The 19,841-nt window shown below is 38.0% G+C and overlaps 1 protein-coding gene across 2 annotated transcripts in view; it reads right to left on the minus strand.

Moving 5' to 3' along the window:
- The window catches only part of LOC111019832 (uncharacterized), a 51,302-nt gene that overhangs the window by 2,967 nt on the left and 28,494 nt on the right, over window positions 1–19,841 (minus strand). For both annotated transcript variants that reach the window (XM_022296326.2, XM_022296325.2), the window contains exons 4-7: window positions 15,902–16,057; window positions 15,653–15,809; window positions 10,959–11,098; window positions 10,807–10,842 (exon numbers count right to left, since the gene is read on the minus strand). In XM_022296326.2, coding sequence (XP_022152018.1) covers window positions 10,807–10,842; window positions 10,959–11,098; window positions 15,653–15,809; window positions 15,902–16,057 — 489 coding nt within the window. The remainder of the gene's footprint in view (window positions 1–10,806; window positions 10,843–10,958; window positions 11,099–15,652; window positions 15,810–15,901; window positions 16,058–19,841) is intronic.

The following is a 19,841-nucleotide window of genomic DNA, read 5'->3' on the forward strand; positions in this document are numbered from 1 at the left end:
ATATGGAGTTTGGCTATCTTTAAAACGATTGGAAATGCTTTTGGGGTTTTATGGATTATTCAAGCAACAACTCAAGGATTATAGAATGTGTGGAAGTTGAAAACAGAATTAAGGGGCATCGCTGTGGCTTTATTCCATCCCAGATTAGATTATTGGCAGGCACAACAACTCTGTGTAGCCCAGGTTTGTTCTGATCAAGACACAAACTTCATAATCGGAAAAGAAGCCACAGTCCATGGAAAGCTTCATGCTGGAAGCAGCTTTCATATTGTACAATGGACCTGACAGTTCAGCCTCAAACGCAGAAGATTATTAGAGGATTCAAGATGGATCAGTTTTTCCTACAGTAAATATCCTTTACCTGCCTCGAGATTATCATTACCCAACTGTGAGGAGGAATAAAGGGTGTCAGAAAAGTCAACCAAACTTGCATGAAAATGAAGGGGTTCCTTTGAACACTGTTAGCTCTCGAGCTCCACTCGTCCTCTTTGTTAATGACAGAAGCAGACACCAATACCCATGTTAAAAAAAAAAAAAAAAGCAGATATAACCTCTCCATCCACAAAATAATACTTACGACGAGGAAAGGCTTGTTACCCTTCATGAAGCAATAACCTTTGAAGCTTCAACACACCTTGAAGAATTAACGAAAACAAACCTCGACAAAGGACCAACTACAAACTTGAAAATGCAAGAAAGGGCCTCAATAATATCTAAAAAGTTCTTTGAAGCTTCCTAAATGTTATGCTCATCGTCAATGGTAGAAGAAATTCCTCTTGAAGAAGGATTAAAAATCCCCTACTTTGCTTGGCTCTTCGAAGAAACCATCAAGGTATTCTTTAAAATCTGAACAAGACAACCAAAACCCCATTCTCCAAGCTTGTTGAATGAATTAAAATCCTTCAAATGAGCGATACGCCGATACGCTTTCCTCCTTTGAACCAGAATGAAAATTGTGACAACAATCAGAAAGCAAACAGATTCTAGAATAGGTATGCAACAAGTATCTTCCCCACTCCAAAAAAATATGAATTTCAAAGAAGTTTTCTGAAACACGTGCCTTAAATTCCTTTAAAACAGCTCTTAACAACCCCACCTGCCTCGTTTTGAATGTCAAAATCCTTGACTGCATGATTCCCCTTGTTTGAAACATCTTCAACAGTAGACAAAACGAAAAGGCTCCATTAAGAACACCCCACCAGAATATCAGCAACCCAAGAAGCAATCTGATGTCCACAAAATTGAGACTTCAAATCATAAGCTAAAAACACCAAGATACTTAGCCCATCTCTTGAAGGACTTTGATCTCCCAATCCTCTTGTATTCTATGAATTGAACTTCATGAACAAAAGAGGAGAATTTTAATTTTTCAAAGCAATGCTTGGGAGATGGAGAGCTGTAAACCTTGAAGTCTTTCTTTCCATCGGGGATAACCTCCTCTTCTTGGAATAATGAACATAGGATTTCTTCGAAGAAATTTTCATTTAAAGATTCATTATTTTATTATTATCAATTTTTTTTATAAGAAACAGGAGATATATATTAGAGCCAAAAAAGAGGGGAACAACCTACGGGCGAGGGCCGAGGAGGACCTCCCCAAAAGAAAACTACCACATTACAGCTTGCCAACCTCGAGAAAGAGAAGCTAGGTTGTAATTACAAAAGAATCTCCTACAATCAAAGGCACCGAGATGCCGTAGTAATTTGTACATTTTTAAAAAATATCGAACGGTTGGGAAGTGTCATTGGAAACTCTTTGGTTTCTTTCGTTCCATATGCTCCATAAACAAGCTCTCCCAGCACAACTTCAAAGGACCCTCGCTCTCTCTTTTAGAGTGCCACCGTGAACATTTCAATCAGCCAGTCTTTGACCTTCCTAGGAAGACAACTCAAAATGCCACATTCTCTCATTATAAAAAGTTTCTCGTGGGTATTTAGGCTTCTGTAAGCTACACTCCAAAAAAAGAATTTATCTTTTTTGGACAGGAGAACTTCCATATCAAAGTAATGAGTGGGGACTTTAGCAAGGGAGTCACTTCTGTAAGCTTTAGAAACATAGATTTGGTGGTAAAACGTTTCTCCCCTCTCAGAGCCCATTCCACTTTGTCTTCACCCGCCTCCCATCTAAAGGAGTTTAGCATCTCCATCAATCACATCGAGCTGTCCACCTCTCTGTCGGAAAGACCTCTTCTTAGACCCAAACTCCAACTACATTGCTCGTTGTTCCAACATTCAGCCACTGTACAATCTTTCTTGGTTGTTATTCTAAATAAAAATGGAAATCTAGCTTCTAAAAGGAGTGTCTCCCAGCCATGAATCCTTCCAAAATTTAATTTTTTGCCCATTCTTCACCTTGAACGAGATAAAATTCAGAAAACCATTGCTCATCTTCGCAATTTCCATCCAAGGCCTCCCCTTTAGTAGCCCCTCTAGATGGTGGAGGCAGCCAACTATTTCCTTCTCTATTGTATATACTCGAAATAATGCGTTTCCACAAGGGGTTTTCTTCTTGGATGAATCTCCATAGTCATTTATGAAGCAAGGCAATATTTCTCTGCTTGTACGCTCCAATTCCCAACCCACCGTAAGCCTTGGTCAAGGAAGTACGCTCCCAACTTACTAGATGTCTTTGAGGATGTTGACCATAACCACTCCAAAAGAAGTTTCTGACAATTTTCTCCATTTTCAAGATCACTTTTTTAGGGGCCTTGAAAACAGAGAAGGCATACAAAGGTATACTATTAAAAACTGAAGGAGCCATAGTAAGCCAAACTCCCTTTGAGAGCATAAGATTTTTCCATTTTTCGAGTTTAACCCTGAACTTCTCAACAATGTTATCCCTAAAGGAAGCTTTTTTGAAATTTCCTCCAAAAGGCACACCAAATAATTAATAGGAAGAACCTCTGTTTTACAACCAAAAACTGAAGCTTGATGAAGAACAATCTCCTTTTCCACATCAATTCCCACCAAAGCCGTCTTCTCGAAATTGAGAGAAAAACCAGCTCCCATCATGAAGAGCTCTAGGAAAGTCCACCACCTTTCTAAGTTGTCATCACCCTCCTGACAAAAAATAATAGTATCATCAGCATACCGTAGGTGTGTGAGCGTAACCCCGTTGTGGCCTATCCTCGAGCTACTCAGAAATCTTTTTTCGCAACAAAAATGGATGGAACGACTTGGTGAATCCCCAATAATAGTGAAGAGGAAAGGGGAAAGGGGGTCTCCTCCCCTAATCCCCCTTCTCGCTTTAAATTTCCCCCGCGGTTTCCCATTGATAATAATGGAGAAATTGGTTGATGTAAGACAGCCTCTAATCCACATTCTCCCCCTATTGCCAAAGCCCTTGTTCTTCAATATCGCGTCGAGATAATCCCAATCAACCTTGTCATAAGCTTTTTCTAGATCAACCTTTAGCAAGAAGCCTCTCTTTCTCTTATCTTTCCATTCTCCAACAACCTCCGAAGCAACCATAATAGCATCAAGAATCTGTCTTCCCTCCATGAAAGCCGCCTGAGAGTCATCAATAATTAAAGGGGGGACCTTTTTAAGTCTATCAGCAAACACCTTTGAGATGATTTTATACAAGGAGGTAACCAAACTGATAGGTCTGTACTCACAAACTCTCTTAACCTTTAGTTTCTTTGGTATAAGGCATATATAGTTCTCGTTGGTCCTATTGTTTATAATTCCCTTTTCAAAAAAATCTTGGAACACCTCTACTATATTTGTCTCCAAGATGTTCCAAGTTTTTTTAAAAAATTCATTCGTCATACCATCGAGACTTGGAGATTTCAAATTTCCAAGACTCTGAATTGCTTTCCGAATCTCTTTTTCTTTAAAGGGTTCCTCCAACCATCTACTCCACTGCCCACTAAGGGGAGCCCAATGAATACCCTCCAAAGTGAATCTCGAGCCCTCCGTAGTAGCATACAACCTTTCAAAAAATTGTACAAATTTCTGCACTATATCCTCGACGGTAGTGAGCAAATTCCCATGTCGATCCTCTATCGATGAAATATAGTTTCTGTTCTTTCTTTCCGAAGCCCACTGATGGAAGAAGTGAGTATTTTCATCTCCTTGCAATAGCCATTGCTGTTTACATTTCTGAGACCATAACTTAAACTCCTTAAAAACCATCTCTGAAAGCTGAATTCTCAAAGCTCTTCTTTTGAGTTTTGTCGTTCAAGTCAGCATTTAGGTGACCCCTCTCCTCAACCTTGTCTATCTCATCAATTTGCTTATGGCACTGTTTTTTCTCACACTCCACTCTGCCAAAAACTTCTCTATTCCACTTGATAAACTGTCCCTTGAGAAATTTTAAATGTCCCATGAACGCATAACCTGGCCACCCCCTAGGAGAAACCTCCATCCACCACTGTTTAATATTTTCTACAAAATCTGGATGTTTCATCCACATGTTCTCAAATCGAAAAGGGGTTGGCCCCATTTGTGAGAACCAAAACTGAGTAAAAGGAGAAATGATCGAATGTAGGTCTAGAGAGCCTATTTAACAGAACATCTTTAAAGGCCATTTTCCACCCTTAAGGGATGAGGAATCTATCAATTTTGCTGGCACACGGGGAGTCCCTACACACGACCAAGTAAATTGGTCGTTCTTCATTGGAATATCTATCAGATCAAGCTCAGCAATTAATTCATTGAAGAACCTCATACTTTTAGTTATCCGGCCTCCTCCTAGCTTCTCCGAAGTCCATCTTGTAACATTAAAGTCACCTCCTAAACACCAGCAACCAGCACAAATTTATGAAAGAGCAACAATTTCACTCCAAAAGTTTTCTCTACCGTGAGGGGTAGCTGGGCCATACACACCTGAGATCCACCCCTTAAAAATGTTATTATAACAAAAATCAATAGTTACAGAGAACTCACTTACCAAGGAATCAGCCACTGTAATTTTGTTTTCTTTCCACATAATCAAAATTCCACCTGCCGTCCCCTCTACATCCAAAGAAGTCCACCCAATCCGACTAGAGCTCCACACCGATTTAATAAGCCTTCTGTCTATAAAGGGGAGTTTCGACTCCTGAATGATAACTAAATCCGAGTCATTTCTCTTGAAAACCTTTTTATCCAGGGCCCTTTTGGGGAGAGCACCGAGCCTCCAAATGTTCCAGGAAATAATCTTCATAAACAAACTTCATTCTCCTGGGTACTACCATCTTCTTCTAATTCAGCTTCCTTCTCCTATGTTATAAGGAGATTTGTAACTTCTCTAGACACTCTTTTAGTCTGTGAGTTCCCTTTGTAGGCCGAATTAACCTTTAAAGGAATGGGTCCTATGCACATATTATGTTTTTTAAAATACAGAACCTACTGCTTAGAGAGGAAAATGGCAATCTTCTACTTCCTCAGAATCGTTTCTAATTTCTTTTCTTCTTCCCCTTTTTGAGCCTTCCCTTACTTCCAAAATCTGTGGCTCTTCCATTTGCTGCACATCTAACGAAGGTGCCATAAGAGAGTCTGCCCCCACCTCTTTCCTGATCATTTCCATACCATTTTGCCTAATTTCTTCCTCTGGTTGCTCTGACACTTCCTCTTCTAGAAATACCTTATTTAATTCCTCTGAAAAGGCTGTCTCCAACGAAACTTTCCCTTCATTGCCTTCATCTACACCTCCATCCTCATAAAATGAGCTCGCCGGGCTATAGCAAGAAAAGTCAGAAGCTGCCTCAGTTTCCTTACCTTTTCCATCTAACCCATTTTCGAGATCCACAGCTGGGCTTCCATTTTCAGTTGTGCAGATGAGACCTTTTCTTGTAAGGATTCTGACCTCATTTTTTTTTTGTTAAAAGAGACACCCTTTCCTCTATTCTCACACCCTTGAACAGAGAAGGAGGAACTTTCAACTTTTGATTTGACTTTGGGTAACTTCTGGGTATTATATAATAATCTCTGGGCAATTCCAACCATGAACTCCGGCAACTTTGCCAATCAACAAATCTGGATCTTGAAGTGCTACAAAAATCGATCTTTGTCAATGAGTTTGACTTCAGCAGGAATAAAACCACAGTAGTTACCTTTTATCTTGATGACCACCTCAACACAATCAATAAGCATAGCATTTTTACTTGCGTATTCAATGAAGCCACCTAAACAGTCTCCCACTACTTTGAAGGTCGCTAGGCTCCATAAATGGAGAGGAATGTTCCTGATTTTGACCCATCCACCATAAGAAGGGACTACATTAATGCGACCATGTTTTTTAGCGTCCAATCTCTCCATTTTCAAAGTAAGAGGTCCAAAAGTGACCCAACCTTTATTCAGGGCTAGAAGTCTCGCCAGGTCACTTGATTTGCACTTTAAGAGGGCTTTGTTTGGTTGAAAAGCATTGGTGATAAATTTTTCTTCCATTTGTTTCTGTAGAATTTCTAGAATCCGACCCCAATCATCATGAAAATCTCGTCATGTCACTACTAAGGACCTTCCCAGTTTAAAGCTCTAGCTTCTCCCTCTTCACCTTTTTCTGTTGTCTCATCTCAACCTTTCCCGAGCTTTTATCAATCAAAGTCGGTTCTCTATCTCTAATAACCTCTGCATAAGATTTCACTTTCTTAACGTTTTGTATCTGCTTATCTTCATCTACCGGGTTCATAAAACTTATAAGCATCTCCCTAAAAGCCACCCAGCCTTTGAAATCTTCATCTTATGGAACAACTAGATTTCTTTTGCCTCCATTTACTTGCACTTTTGTTATCTCCATAAAACAACCTCTTCTATTTGAGATCTTTTGGAGCCAGATGAAGCCTCCATTGCAGTCCAACTTCCTAAAGAACTTTTGAGTTTGCAGAGCAAAGAGCAAGTCCTGAAAGTTATCCACAATCCACACAGCTACTACTTCTTCAACTGAGATGGAGAAGAATCTCTTACTACGTTTTTCCGCTATCTTGAGGAAGCGCCCTCTTTTCTCAGGGTCAAGACTGCACCCAAAGGTCTTATTTTCAATTCTGACTGGCCTACCCCTCGATCCCATTTCTGAGAATAGACGTTAGCATGGGTCTAAGCACTAGCATGATTAGAGGACAAGGATCGGGGAGATGGGGGAAGGTACCGAGGTTGGGGTGAGAGAGGAGCGAGAGCCATCCTTTTCCATTTAAAGATTCATTATCAACTTCAAAAATCTGATGTAAGCATCACCAGCCTTGATTAGAGAAAAAAAAAATTATTCTTCAAAATCTGAAGTTGATAATGAATCAAGGATGGTGATGATGCTTACATCAGATTTGAAGTATGAATCGATTCTGACATTTGAGGAAGATTGCTCATTGATGATTTTTTTTGATAAATTAATTTTCCCAAGAGATGAGCTCTTTTCTGTGACCAAAGTCAACTCTTCATTCAATTATAAGACCAAAGTCAACTCTTCATTCAATTATTTGGATGGATGGTACTGCTGTTGTAATAAATGATCTTCTACTAGGATTTTATTTGAAAATAAGTTCACAAATCAAGGAAACCCATGAGTTTCGTGCATCTCTCTTCCAGTAAGTCAGATTGGATTTTATCTTCTCAAAACTCTCTTGAAGATGGATCCACGCTTATAAAAGGCCCTTTTTTTTCTCATATAGTAGAAAGGATAAGCTTCTCAAAACTCTCTTGAAGGAGTTTATGATCTTTTACGCTTTTGGGCAGAGGAGAATCCTTTTCCAAATGAATTTCACCATGGGCACTAAATGACTTTTCACTTTCTTCATTTGAATTTGGATGGTTTGAGAATGCGGTGCTTCATGCATGTCTTGGACATTAAATTCTCTATTTTTAATCAATGGATCATTAGTTATATCTTCCTTCGAGAATGCCTCAATTTGAGAAGGCTCATGCATGTCATAAGCATTTAATTCTTTTTCATCTGCCAACATCTTCGAAAATTCCATCTTTTCATCCTCATTATGCTATTCTTTGATAAGTTCTCTTGGAACGTTGCCACCAGCAACATTAAATAAGTCTTACTATGTTTTTTCAAGCTTAGCAATATAAGAGACAATGTCAGATGTGCAGTCTATTATCTCTCAGCTACTGGGTTGACCGGTTTTAAAGCCCAAAGCCTCTTTTATTTGGGTCAATGCTATTAAAGCCCTGTATTGAAAAGTTGTGGTTTGAATGAAATCAAAGGATTTTTAGGGGAAGAGCAAATCTTTGACTGAATCCCCAGCTTAGCTAAGTTTAAAGCTTCTCATGGTGTTCTCTCTCGGATTTCTCTCCTAGTCTCATTTCCTCTAATTGGGGAGCCTTTATTTTTCCTTTCTAATTTGTTGTTATTACTTTTTGCTTGTTCTTGTCTTTTATTTTTCCTTGCCCTCTCTGGAGTTTGTATCTTTGAACATTTTTGTCATTTTTTATTAATGAATGAAAAGTTTGTTTCTTGTTAAAAAAAACATAAATAAATAGACAATGTTGAATGTAAGAGACTCTTCATCTTCAAATACTTACTGTTGTACTCGATGAATGTCAATCTTGTTGCTAATAGAACTTGTATCCAGAGTTACACCATGGGCTTTGCATGAGAAATTCTGGAAATAGGAAGACCTAGGACTTGTGGAGATTTGAACCAAAAAAACTTCCAAAAAAAAATTCCTTTTTCTAGAAATTGACGTGTCGCCGTGTTCCCGTCGTGTCATATCCATGTCGCGTGCCTATGCTTCCTAGGAAAGAAAAAACCATTTAAAGCTGTCTTAAAATTAAAGAAACCTTCAAAAATCAGAACATGTCCTTTCAAATTGTCAAGAACTTTAAGATTTCCCCAGAAACCTTAAAAATAAAAGCCTAATAAAAAAATATACCCAATAACCAAAATCCAGCCAAGTGGAAGTTGAAAAGCCATCTTCGAATGCTGATTTCCAATGGAAATTAGAGATGACCCTGCTAGCTTTTTTGGAACTGCCATAATCAGTGTCATTTTCCTTTTTCTAAATCTATTAAGGCTCGATCAAAACACCCCAAATGAAGATTTCTTTTTTTTATAATCTGAATCGATGTCGTGTGGCTTCGCCAGTTGGATATCTATAACTGGGGGTGTCGATGGCCACCGAACACTGTAATTGACGTTGCGGAAATCATCCCCGAATGGGGGGAAGCCCCGGTTATGCGTCCCGGGGGCTCAAACCGGGGAGGGGTATCCCCATTCGGCCACAAACCAATACGTCACTATGGTGCCAAATGAAGATTTCTAATGCACCCAACTATAAACTTTAATCTTCATCTTTAATGATGAACATTTGTATACAGTATCCCCTTACGTTTGTGGTATTCAAAAGGAAGCAAAAAGCCCTAATTATAAGCAAACACCAGCCTATTCGGGAGGGCTGGAAAACTGTCCTAACCTATCCAAGTAATACACAAAAATAAACGTACCCAAATCCCAAGGACCACAACTTTCTTGTAATCAAGCATTAATTGGCGCTCTTGATTTGATTTCATAAGCTACGAGACCACAATCTTTAAAAGAATTTAGAATATTTATGGTCATTTTGGTCTGAATTGAATCCAACTTGAAATCAAACTTGAAATCCAACTTGATGACTTGATGTTGACTACTGGTGCAGAAGAAATTTGGAGAGGGAAGAGGAGAGCATTTTCCTTCCTGAATCACCAACCACATGCACTTGAACCTACCCACGGAGTGGACCCCATTTAGTTCTTTGTTCTCCCTAGCACAGTGCTTCCACAACATGTTTTCAACCTTCTAAACCGTATTCACCCCTGACGACCAAAAACCCAGACCCAATTCACTCCATGCGTTCAAGTTCAATATGAAATCCATATTACATGACAATTAAATGCAGATCAAAGCTGAGATCAAAGCCCCATGTCCAAACATCTCTCAAAAGAGTCGATAGTTTCTTCCTCTGAGGGCCCAAAAGCATAGATCGGGTTCCTGAATCGTACAAGGGACGAGGGTTTGAAACTCCAAGGGGAATGAAAAATGAAGTGAGGATTTATGATCTGGCAAATCCTCATGAAACTGAGGATTGTGTGGGGAGAGATCTGAAATAAATTGATAGTTTGAGACTGTAGTCAGCTATGGAAAGCATGGGAAGAAGAGAACCGCACGTATGAGTTAACCTACTAATTGGAACTCTAACAATTAAAATTGGCAGTAACGAAATGGAGTACAATACAGTGCATAACCTTGTTGATATGGATATGATATGACATAACTTATGTCACATAAGAACACCTCCCCAAAAGATACTTTATAGAGACATAAAAGTTTGGACAAAAACATTCTAGTTTTCAGTTATATACTCCGGGAGAAATGGGAAAATGGAAAGAAATTAAAATAGTTGATAAGCATAACAATATTGGTCAATCTGTATTTATCTAAATGAGACAGAAACAGAGATACCAGTCTAGGCCAACTTAATCTATCATGAATCACTATTATCTAAATGATTACCATACGAAAATTCAAGGCCAAAAACCAGGTTTCTAAATTATCATGTCTTATATCAAACTTATAAAGAATGCCAAAATTAAATATGGCAACAGTATCATACACTTCAAACAAGTTTATTCAGTCTGATTTTTCCAGTTTATGTATTTTTCACAGTAAAAGTTTTATTGTGTTCACTAGTGCTTGAGGGTGTATATGTCCACCATGTGTCTGAAAGAAAGAATTATATAGGCCTGGTACTCTGATTTCAGCACCTACCAAAATTCAACGTTTCAGGGTATACAGCACATATCAGACCCAACTTCAAAACTATTCCAAGTCAACAGGTGATCCCAAACCCAAGCTCTTGCAACCAATTATAGTAAAGAAAATATATGAAGTGAGAGATATCTTACTTGCAACTGATTGCGAACTAGTTCCAGCTTTGATTCCTGTAATTTTTTACAAGGAATTCAACTTTACAATCAAGGTATTTCAACCATATAAAGGAGGCTCGCGATCTTGAGAAATTATATAAAGTAGAAATAAAAAGATGAAGGAAAGTTACTTGGTCCTGAAGTGCTTCTACAAGCAAGGAAACCAAAGAACCCCTAGTTGCCTCAACACTTTCGAGTTGCCCAATACATTGTTGAATTACACTTTCCTGCTCTTGGAGGTCATCCAACAATGCAGACCTTGGTTGAGTCCCTAGTTTGAAAGGAAAATACAAAGAGAAATTGTCTTACAATATTTTTTCAAGGAATAAGGTTTCATAACACAACCATACAAATATAGCAAGGAGAATTCTATATAATGAACAAAATAAGGCAGAGAATGGAATGATCACTGACTGCATTGCAAACTATTGAAAGGAAACTAGGCATTGAAGAATAAAATATTCATGCAATAAAATGGGGTTTGGCGTGACAAGGAAAGATGCCCCTTTGACTTGGCCAATGGTCCAACACTCAAGTTGGATTGAAGATTTGAATCATTCTTAGCTCGTTCACTAAGGCTACAAAGGTTGAATCTTTGCAATCCTTGCATGAAGGTATCCCCCACCTGGTTGATAGAATAGCTGGGTACATGACTCCACTATGAAGCCTTCCCTTAAAAAAGTGCCTATCCACTTCTACTCAGTTGATCCATATCTCAAATCTTTTTCTTAGGATTTCATATCTCTAAATTTGGTATATCAGTTGATCCATCGAAAATTGCAGCTATACAACAGTGACCAACCCCTACTAATATTAGAGATGTTCAATGCTTCTTAGGCTTAGCATCCTTTTACAGAAAGTTCATTCGCCACTTTAGCACTCTAGCTAGTCCTCTCACTTAATGTCTTAAGAAAGGGAAGTTTAAATGGGATACGGCACAAATCACAAGCTTCCAAAACCTTAAAGACAAACTCAGTACAACCCCTGTCTTAGGCCTCCCACATTTCACTCAACCATTTGAGGTGGCTGTGGATGCCTCCGAAATCGATACAGGAGCAGTGTTATCCCAAAGAAACCACCCAATAGAATATTTTAGTGAAAAACTCACACCTCCAAGACAAAAATGGTGCACTTATGAGCAAGAACTTTATGCCTTAATTCGAGTGTTAAAACAATGGGAACATTATCTCATCGGCAAAGAATTTATCCTATTCACCGATCATTTCTCACTAAAGTACATCCAGACACAAAAAACAATTAACCGAATGCATGCCCGTTGGATTGCCTTTATCCAAAAATTTGACTTTGTTATCAAACATAAACCAAGTACTTCCAATAAAGTAGCTGATGCACTTAGTAGAAAGGCTAGCCTACTAACTTTATTGTCTGGCCAGATTATAGCATTTGACCACCTGCCTACATCTTACCAACATGACATTGACTTCTCTCATATATGGTTAAAATGTCAGCAACATGTTAATTAAGATGATTACCACATTATGGATGGATTTTTATTCAAAGGCGATAGATTATGCATTCCACATCCTTCTCTAAGGGAAAGTTTGATCCAAGATTTACATTCGGGAGGTTTGGCGGGCCACTTTGGCAAAGACAAGACATTCGATCTTGTGGCTGCAAATTCGAAAGGATGTTCATAACTTTGTTAGCCGTTGTTTCACTTACCAAAAAGCCAAAGGATAGACTCAAAACTCAGGCCTATATACTCCCTTGCCAATACCAGAATCTATTTGGGAAAACCTTTCTATGGACTTCATACTTGGTCTCCCAAAGACACAACGAGGCTATGATTCAATCCTTGTAGGAGTCGACCAATTCAACAAAATGGCTCATTTCCTTCTTTGCAAGAAAACATCAGATGCCATCTATATTGCAAACTTGTTTTTCCGCGAGATAGTACGCTTACATGGTATCCCAAAAACTATTGTTTCAGATAGAGATGAAAAGTTCTTAAGCTATTTCTGGAAAACTCTATGGAAAAAATTCAATACCTGATCAAAATTCAGCACAATTAGCCACCCACAAACCGATGGGCAAACCGAAGTGACTAACAGAACTTTAGGGAACTTAATCCGCTGTCTAGGTAGAAATAAACCCAAGCAATGGGATCTCACACTCGCACAAGCTGAGTTCACGTATAACCACATGAAGAACCGGTCCACAGGGAAGTCCCCCTTTGATATAGTTTACACTAAATTGCCTAGACTAACGGTGGTTCTTACTAATCTCCCTACTACTGTTGATTTTAGTGCAGAAGCAGAACAAATGGTAGAACGGATCGTGGAATTGCATAAGGAAGTGGTGGACAACCTAAACCAAGCTACAGCACAATATAAAGCAGCAGTAGATAGTCATCGCCGCCACAAAACATTGATGTAGGCGATCTGGTTATGGTCCATTTGAAGAAAACCCAATTTCCGAAAGGGACTTCCAACAAATTACAAGACAAAAAAAAATGGACCGTTCGAAATCCTACAAAAATACGGGGACAACGCCTAGAGTTAACTTACCAGACTCTATGCGGATGCATCCCATGTTCAATGTAGCAGATATCTACGAATACAAGGCTCCAGATTCCTTTGTGTTAGCTTCTTAACTCGAGGTCGAGTTGTCCTTTTAGAGGGAGGGAATTTGATGTATTATCATTGAGGTCCTTCGTATTTCTTGGTCAGCTGGGTTATTCCTTCAAGTTGTTAGTTAGTTATATTAGTTAGAAGCTTTTAAATAGCAGCTATTATTTTAGTAGCCGTTATTAGCAGTTGGCCTTCCTCTTTATAAAAGGCCATCCATTCGTGTTAAAAGGCTGATTTTTTGGAATAATAAGATTTTCCTAATTGGTTTCACACCAGTAAGTCTTTTAGCTCACTCTTCCTTTTGTGCAGGTCATCTAAAATCTAGTCACTCAAGTCAAGAATTTGCCTTTCCCCTATTCACATCCCGTTGGGGCAAATCCAGACCACTCGATTTAATTGGCCTCCCCAAATTACATTTTAACCGTTAGCATCGTCTGTGGGGAATCAAATTTAGGTCATCCGCGCAACGGTGTGCACGGGAGGCCAGCCGAGGCATTTCGAATTGTTTGTTGACACGGACAAAGTCAAGAAAAACCTCTAAAATTATTTTAATGTTTGACCTTGGACATATAACAGATCTGAATCGAATCTCTTTAGAAAGAAGATCTTTTATTTGTCTCGTGGTAGCCTGCTCCAGTTCCCTTACAAAACTTTCATTATTTTTGGGGTTGCTAACTCAATGGTAGAGTACCCGACTATTCTATTTTTGACAATTGGAATGAAGCTACTCTTCCACGAAAAATTGAGACTCAAAGAAACTTGAAGGTGAAGAATTTATTGTTCTTTTGTCTATAATTAGTTTGGTGTCTTTAAATGTTGAAGAAGATTAAAGCTGCTGGAATATTGATTCCTAGTGTTTTCTCGGTAAAATCATCATCCAAACCTCAAGTTTCATATTTAAATTTAAATCATAACACATAAATAATTTCTATATAATAAAATAATAATAATAATAATAATAATAATAATGTATCCCAGCATGTCATCTCCTACAAATCGACATGTCGCTGTATCCATCTGGCATGTCCATATCTATGCTTCTCAGATGCCAAAGGTGGCTGGAGAGGGATAGAAGCAAGGGACTGCTATAAGCTACACGTAAGTGAATCTTTGAATGTTAGGGTTAGGATTTTGGAGTGGGTTGGGGACTAAAAAGAAGCTGACTATTGGGTTTTAATGAGATTGGATTCGGAATGCTAAATGGAAGTTGACTGGTTCGGCTTAATGAGATTAGACCGGAAGCTGGGGCTGACTGTTGGGCTGATAGTTAGGGTCAGGGAGAGCTTTCTAAAAATAATAATAATAATAATACACAGTTTGGTTCGGTTATTTTTTGATTTAACAAACTTTAAACTAAATTGAACCGCTATAATCAGTTCTAAAATAATTTGAAACCGAAAACCAAGTTCGGTTTGGTTTGGTTGGTTTTCTCGATTTTAATGCTCACTCAGTATCTACCTACACATGCCATAAATCATTGATATTTAGTGAGGCACATACACATGCATCTTGAAACACTGATATTTAATAAACAAATGCCTTGGTACAAATTATCGATATAATAATCATAACAAAAGAAAATTCCCTTTGGCACAGTATCCTTTGTAACAGAGTGATCCCAATAGAAGTAAAAATAATAAAATATAAATAAAAAAAAGGCCCGTCATGAAAATATTCTCATAGCAATAAAGTGGGAAAAAAACTTTTATCTTTCATAAATAAACGAGATCTTCGAACTAATCATTAGTATTCTTCAGTAGCACATCATTTACGAGTAAAAATAATTAACCTTTAAAGTATATGAGATCCCTTCAATAACATTCTCAATGAGAATACACATGATTTCCAAAAGCAGATAGGTTAAGTTTGCCAAGGATGCCGGGGCTTTGGATCTATCAAAAGTCTATATTGCATAACTAGCACTTCATACAATAGACCACTCTAATTAATCCAAGCTTGGGGTTACACTTAATACAATGTCTTGGTGTAAAGCATCTTCACTTTTTTACTCATATCGTATGGATACACTTTTGACCCATTGGAGAAGTTTCATGTAACTTCATTGGCTATTGGGGTTTTCTTTACCTCCCCTTCTTTTTTGTAATTTCATACATGAATGAAATTGTTTTCTATCAAAAATAAATAAATAAATAAATTAAGCCGAGCTTGGTTTACATGGCAATATCATCTTAGGCTAAATTTGCATGAGATGACTATAGTATATGAGTTTATACCTTGAGCTAAGGTAGCATTTAAATCTTCCTCAATTTGATTCAGATGATGAGTGGCAGAACTACAATTGTTCAGAGCAGTATCCTCATTCAGATGTTCATCAAGTACAGATTGAAACGCAGTAAGAATCTTTTCTGGAACACCTCCAACAGCCAGTTTCTAGAGTTAAGCAATAAAGACATATAGGTCATAAAACAAGAAATAAAATGGCAAACTGCAATAGTCAGCTGCTAACACAGCCAAGCTCTTACAATTCTCACAGAGTGGGCATCCCTCTTCACTATTTTTATAGGATTTGAACTCTTCCCATTGCTGCTCGGTAAAGGAGGTGGATTTTTACCAAGCATTTCGTCCTTAAGACTCTGACCCCGAGAACCAAAAACTTTTCTTTCCTCCCATATGTCAACCTTAACAAACCAACTCCCATTGAGGGAAACAAAAGGAGAAAAAAAATGAGTGAGTCAAATGAAACTCCATCTAAAGAAAACACTAGGGATACTGTCACAAGGAAAAAAAATGGAAAAATAAAAGAGGGAGGGGGGACTTGTGAATCCATCTTTTTCAATTGTAATCAACATTACAGGGCCAAGCACGCTCATGATTATGGATTTCAAACAATAATGTTTTTTAAAAAAAATGCATGAGGAGGTTAATTTAAAAGAAATGTCAATCAATTGGTGACACGTCCAAAGTCACAGTAATGTGCTACTAGTATTTAACAAATTAAATGGAAACAATCAATGCCAGGTCTATGAGGATGCAACAGTACTCCAGGTACACATGCATTCATATGTGCTAAGCTACGAAACACATGGCGTACTTTGACAATTGTAGTGTCACTAGTTATGTTACAAATAGAATAAGCAAAGTCGTTAATAATAACTTACAGTAATAAGAGAATGAGTACAAGACATGGCGAACGCTTATCCTAGAATATTAAGAGTGTGTTTGGTTGGTAGAATGAGTTCAAGACATGACTCTTTTAGCCGTTCCATCCACTTTTGCTGTGAGAAAAGATTCTGCAAGAGCTATTTTGTAGGACACCAAAAGGTAGAGTTCTCTCATCTCCAATTTTTGGATGATACTCTTGTCTTTTGTAAGAATGGAGAAGACAATCTTCATAAATGGTGGTTTTTCCTAAAGTTGTTTCTGAAGGGGGCTGGTCTTTCCTTAAATTTGGACAAAACTTCTCTTATTGGAATTTGGAATTAATATTGACAGCCAACAGGTGCTGTCCTTGGCTAGGAAATTGTGTTTTCATGCTGAATTTTGGCCAATCAAATATTTAGGTGTTCCTCTGAAAAATCACCGTAGGGTGTTTTTCTGGACTGCCTTGGTAGATAAATTTGCAGAGAAACTCGAGAAATGGAAGAACACCTTAATTTCGAAAGGGGGGAGATTGACTCTAGCACATTCTGTTTTAAATAGCTTGCCTGTGTATACGTTTTCATTTTTCATTCTTTTTTTTGGGGACCGGAACTGAACTTTTCATTAAATATATGAAAAAAAAAAAAGAAAAATGTTCAAGGATACAAACTTCGCAAAGGAAGTGGAGAGAAAAGAAAAAGTATCCACCAAGTAACAGAGAACCAAGGACAAAGACCACAAATAACAAACTATCAAACAACATCGAAAAGACAAAAGCCAAAGGAATAACAAAGAAACTCAGAACAGAGGCTTCAAAAAGAAGAAGCCCGGCTGAAAAAAACCCGAAAAAACACCAAGCTGCAGATTGAGAAGCTGAAGTGAACTCAACCACAAGAAACGAGCAAGAATCTCTTAAAAATGAAAAAACTTGGCTAAAGCCTCCACCTTCAAGCCATCGGAAACAACAAACACCAAAGGCCAAGCCTCTCATAAACCAAGATCAAATAAAGCTTGAGGACCATTGCACCAAACAAAAATCGACAGAACAAGCTCAAACGAAGCTCGAAACATCACCTCTTGAATATCTCGGGGGCTCTTCGAAAAAACCTTCCATCTAGGGCCATGGGAACTCTATGCAAATCTAATGAGCGTTAATAAAAAAGGTATCTGAAAAAAAAAGAACTTTAGAACAAGAAATCCAAATCTCTCCTAAATCAGAACAAAAGATCTTCAAAGATTTGGTAAAATTGGAAAGATTTGGTAAAATTGGAACTAAAGTGATTCCAACAACTTCAAAATAAGACAACCTTTTGATCTTCAGAGTATCCTTTTTGTCAAACAAACAATCTTCTTTGCCAGCCATATTCATTTTGATTTCGCAATCAAGAACATTTAAAGAGGGGGATGGGCCTTCCTTAAAGAGAAAATTAAAATCCTCTGCAAAAGAAAATTCCAAAAAATCCTCTTGGATAGAGCCTAATTTGGAAAAAAAAATGGGGAATTTTGACTACTTATGCTGGTTAAATCTTCCTCATCATCCGAAATTGTAAGACCCATGAATCTTTTCTTTTCCACATCATTGGTTGAGTTAATAATTCCAAGAATAAGGGAAGGCTGGTTTCGAAGAGATTCCTTTGCAGAAATCGAATTGCCATCCGAAGAAGCTGCAGATTGCATTCCGTAGCCTCTCTTTCTTCATTAAAGTCGATTTCCAAACTGGTTTTAAGGGATGACTGGGTTTGAAGGGGCATCTTTGGAGACTTTAATAACTTCTCATCCGAAGGGGATGCATTTGGCATTAGACTTTTCCAACTGATTCTTTTCTATTTCTTTATTAAAGACATTTTCCAAATTGGTTGTAACTCGGCCGGCTGTCTTTAAAGATTCAAATTCCAAAGGAAATTTCAAATTATATTTCCTTCTTCAATAGAAGAGAGGTAAAGGAGGAATAAAGTTTCTACGCGACAACTTATCAGGATCAAAAGTAGGGCTACATTCCCGCTGATTAGGGTTACAATCCGCCGCCACAATAACTCCTAAAGCTGCCGTTGGTTCTTCCAAGAACTTTTCCATAATTGCACTGTTTCCCTGCTCTCTTTATCAATAAAAAAGGCCTCATTCTCAAACAAAGACTCTTCATCTGCCAAAACACTTTGGTATCTTTGATTGTTTAAAAGATTCGAAGGTAGAAACCCACAAAAGTTGCTTCAACTTGAATCCAAGCTCCTAAGCAATCCAATAAATTAAGGGTTTTTGACGCAGTACTCTTCAAACGTCCAAGATGAGTTCCAATAGCCTTGAAACACTACTTGTTCCAGAATTCTAAAGTTATGTCACAAACTCTCACCCAGCCTCCATACCCTAGAATCACCTCCTTCTTGATGTGTTTGCTAAAGCACCACTCCTCAATTTTCACGTGAGAAGCCCCCAACTTACACCATTTCTCATTGACAAAGTATTTCTTCAGCATTCGACCATTCTCAAACCTTAACAAGGCTTTGTCTGCCATAAAAAAGTTAATATTTTTTTTTTTTGAACAAAATACGAACTTTTCATTGATGAAATGAAAAGGAACAATAATTGTTCAAGATACAAACTCTCGTTTGAGTGAAAAAGAAACATAAAAACAAAAATACAGAATCTAAACAACAAAATTAGAAGGCCAAATAAAGACATCCCAATTTTTTTTTTCTTGATATCCGTAAGTGTCCGGGCCAGTTTTCGCGGACCTCGACTAATCTCACGAGCAACCGCCTGACCCTAAAACATCTCAATTATTAACAATAAAAGAAAGGGAATAATGTGAGAATGGTTAATAAAGAGAACACCAATGAGATGCTTTGAGCTTGGCGGATGAGAGACAATCGAGCAAAGATCTTCTTTTGTTCTTAAAGATCCTCGAATTCCTTTCAAACCAGATTTTTGAGAGAAAACTCTTCACCACATTAATCCATAGAAGTCTTGCCATAGGTGACAAGTGTGAGACTCCACTTAACAATTGAGTCAAATTTGCTTCGGCCCTCAAATCAAAAACCCAACTGATCTTGAACAGATCAAAGAGAGAAAACCAGCCTTGATTGCCATAAGAGCAACGAAAGAACAAATGATCAATATCTTCCCCACTCGATCCACAAAGAACACAAAAAGAAGGAAGCAATGAAACTGTGGGAAGCTTCTTTTGAATCAAATCAGCAGTGTTTAACTTCCTTTGAAGCATAATCCAAGAAAAGATATTAACTTTCCTTGGACTTTTAGACTTCCATAATGCTATAAATAATTCCTTAGGCATCGAGGAGGCATTATACAATCTGCAAACTGAATTTA

The sequence above is a fragment of the Momordica charantia genome (genome assembly GCF_013281855.1).
Source record: "Momordica charantia cultivar OHB3-1 chromosome 5 unlocalized genomic scaffold, Mcharantia_2.0 BLBB01000005.1, whole genome shotgun sequence".
NCBI classification, from domain to species: domain Eukaryota; kingdom Viridiplantae; phylum Streptophyta; class Magnoliopsida; order Cucurbitales; family Cucurbitaceae; genus Momordica; species Momordica charantia.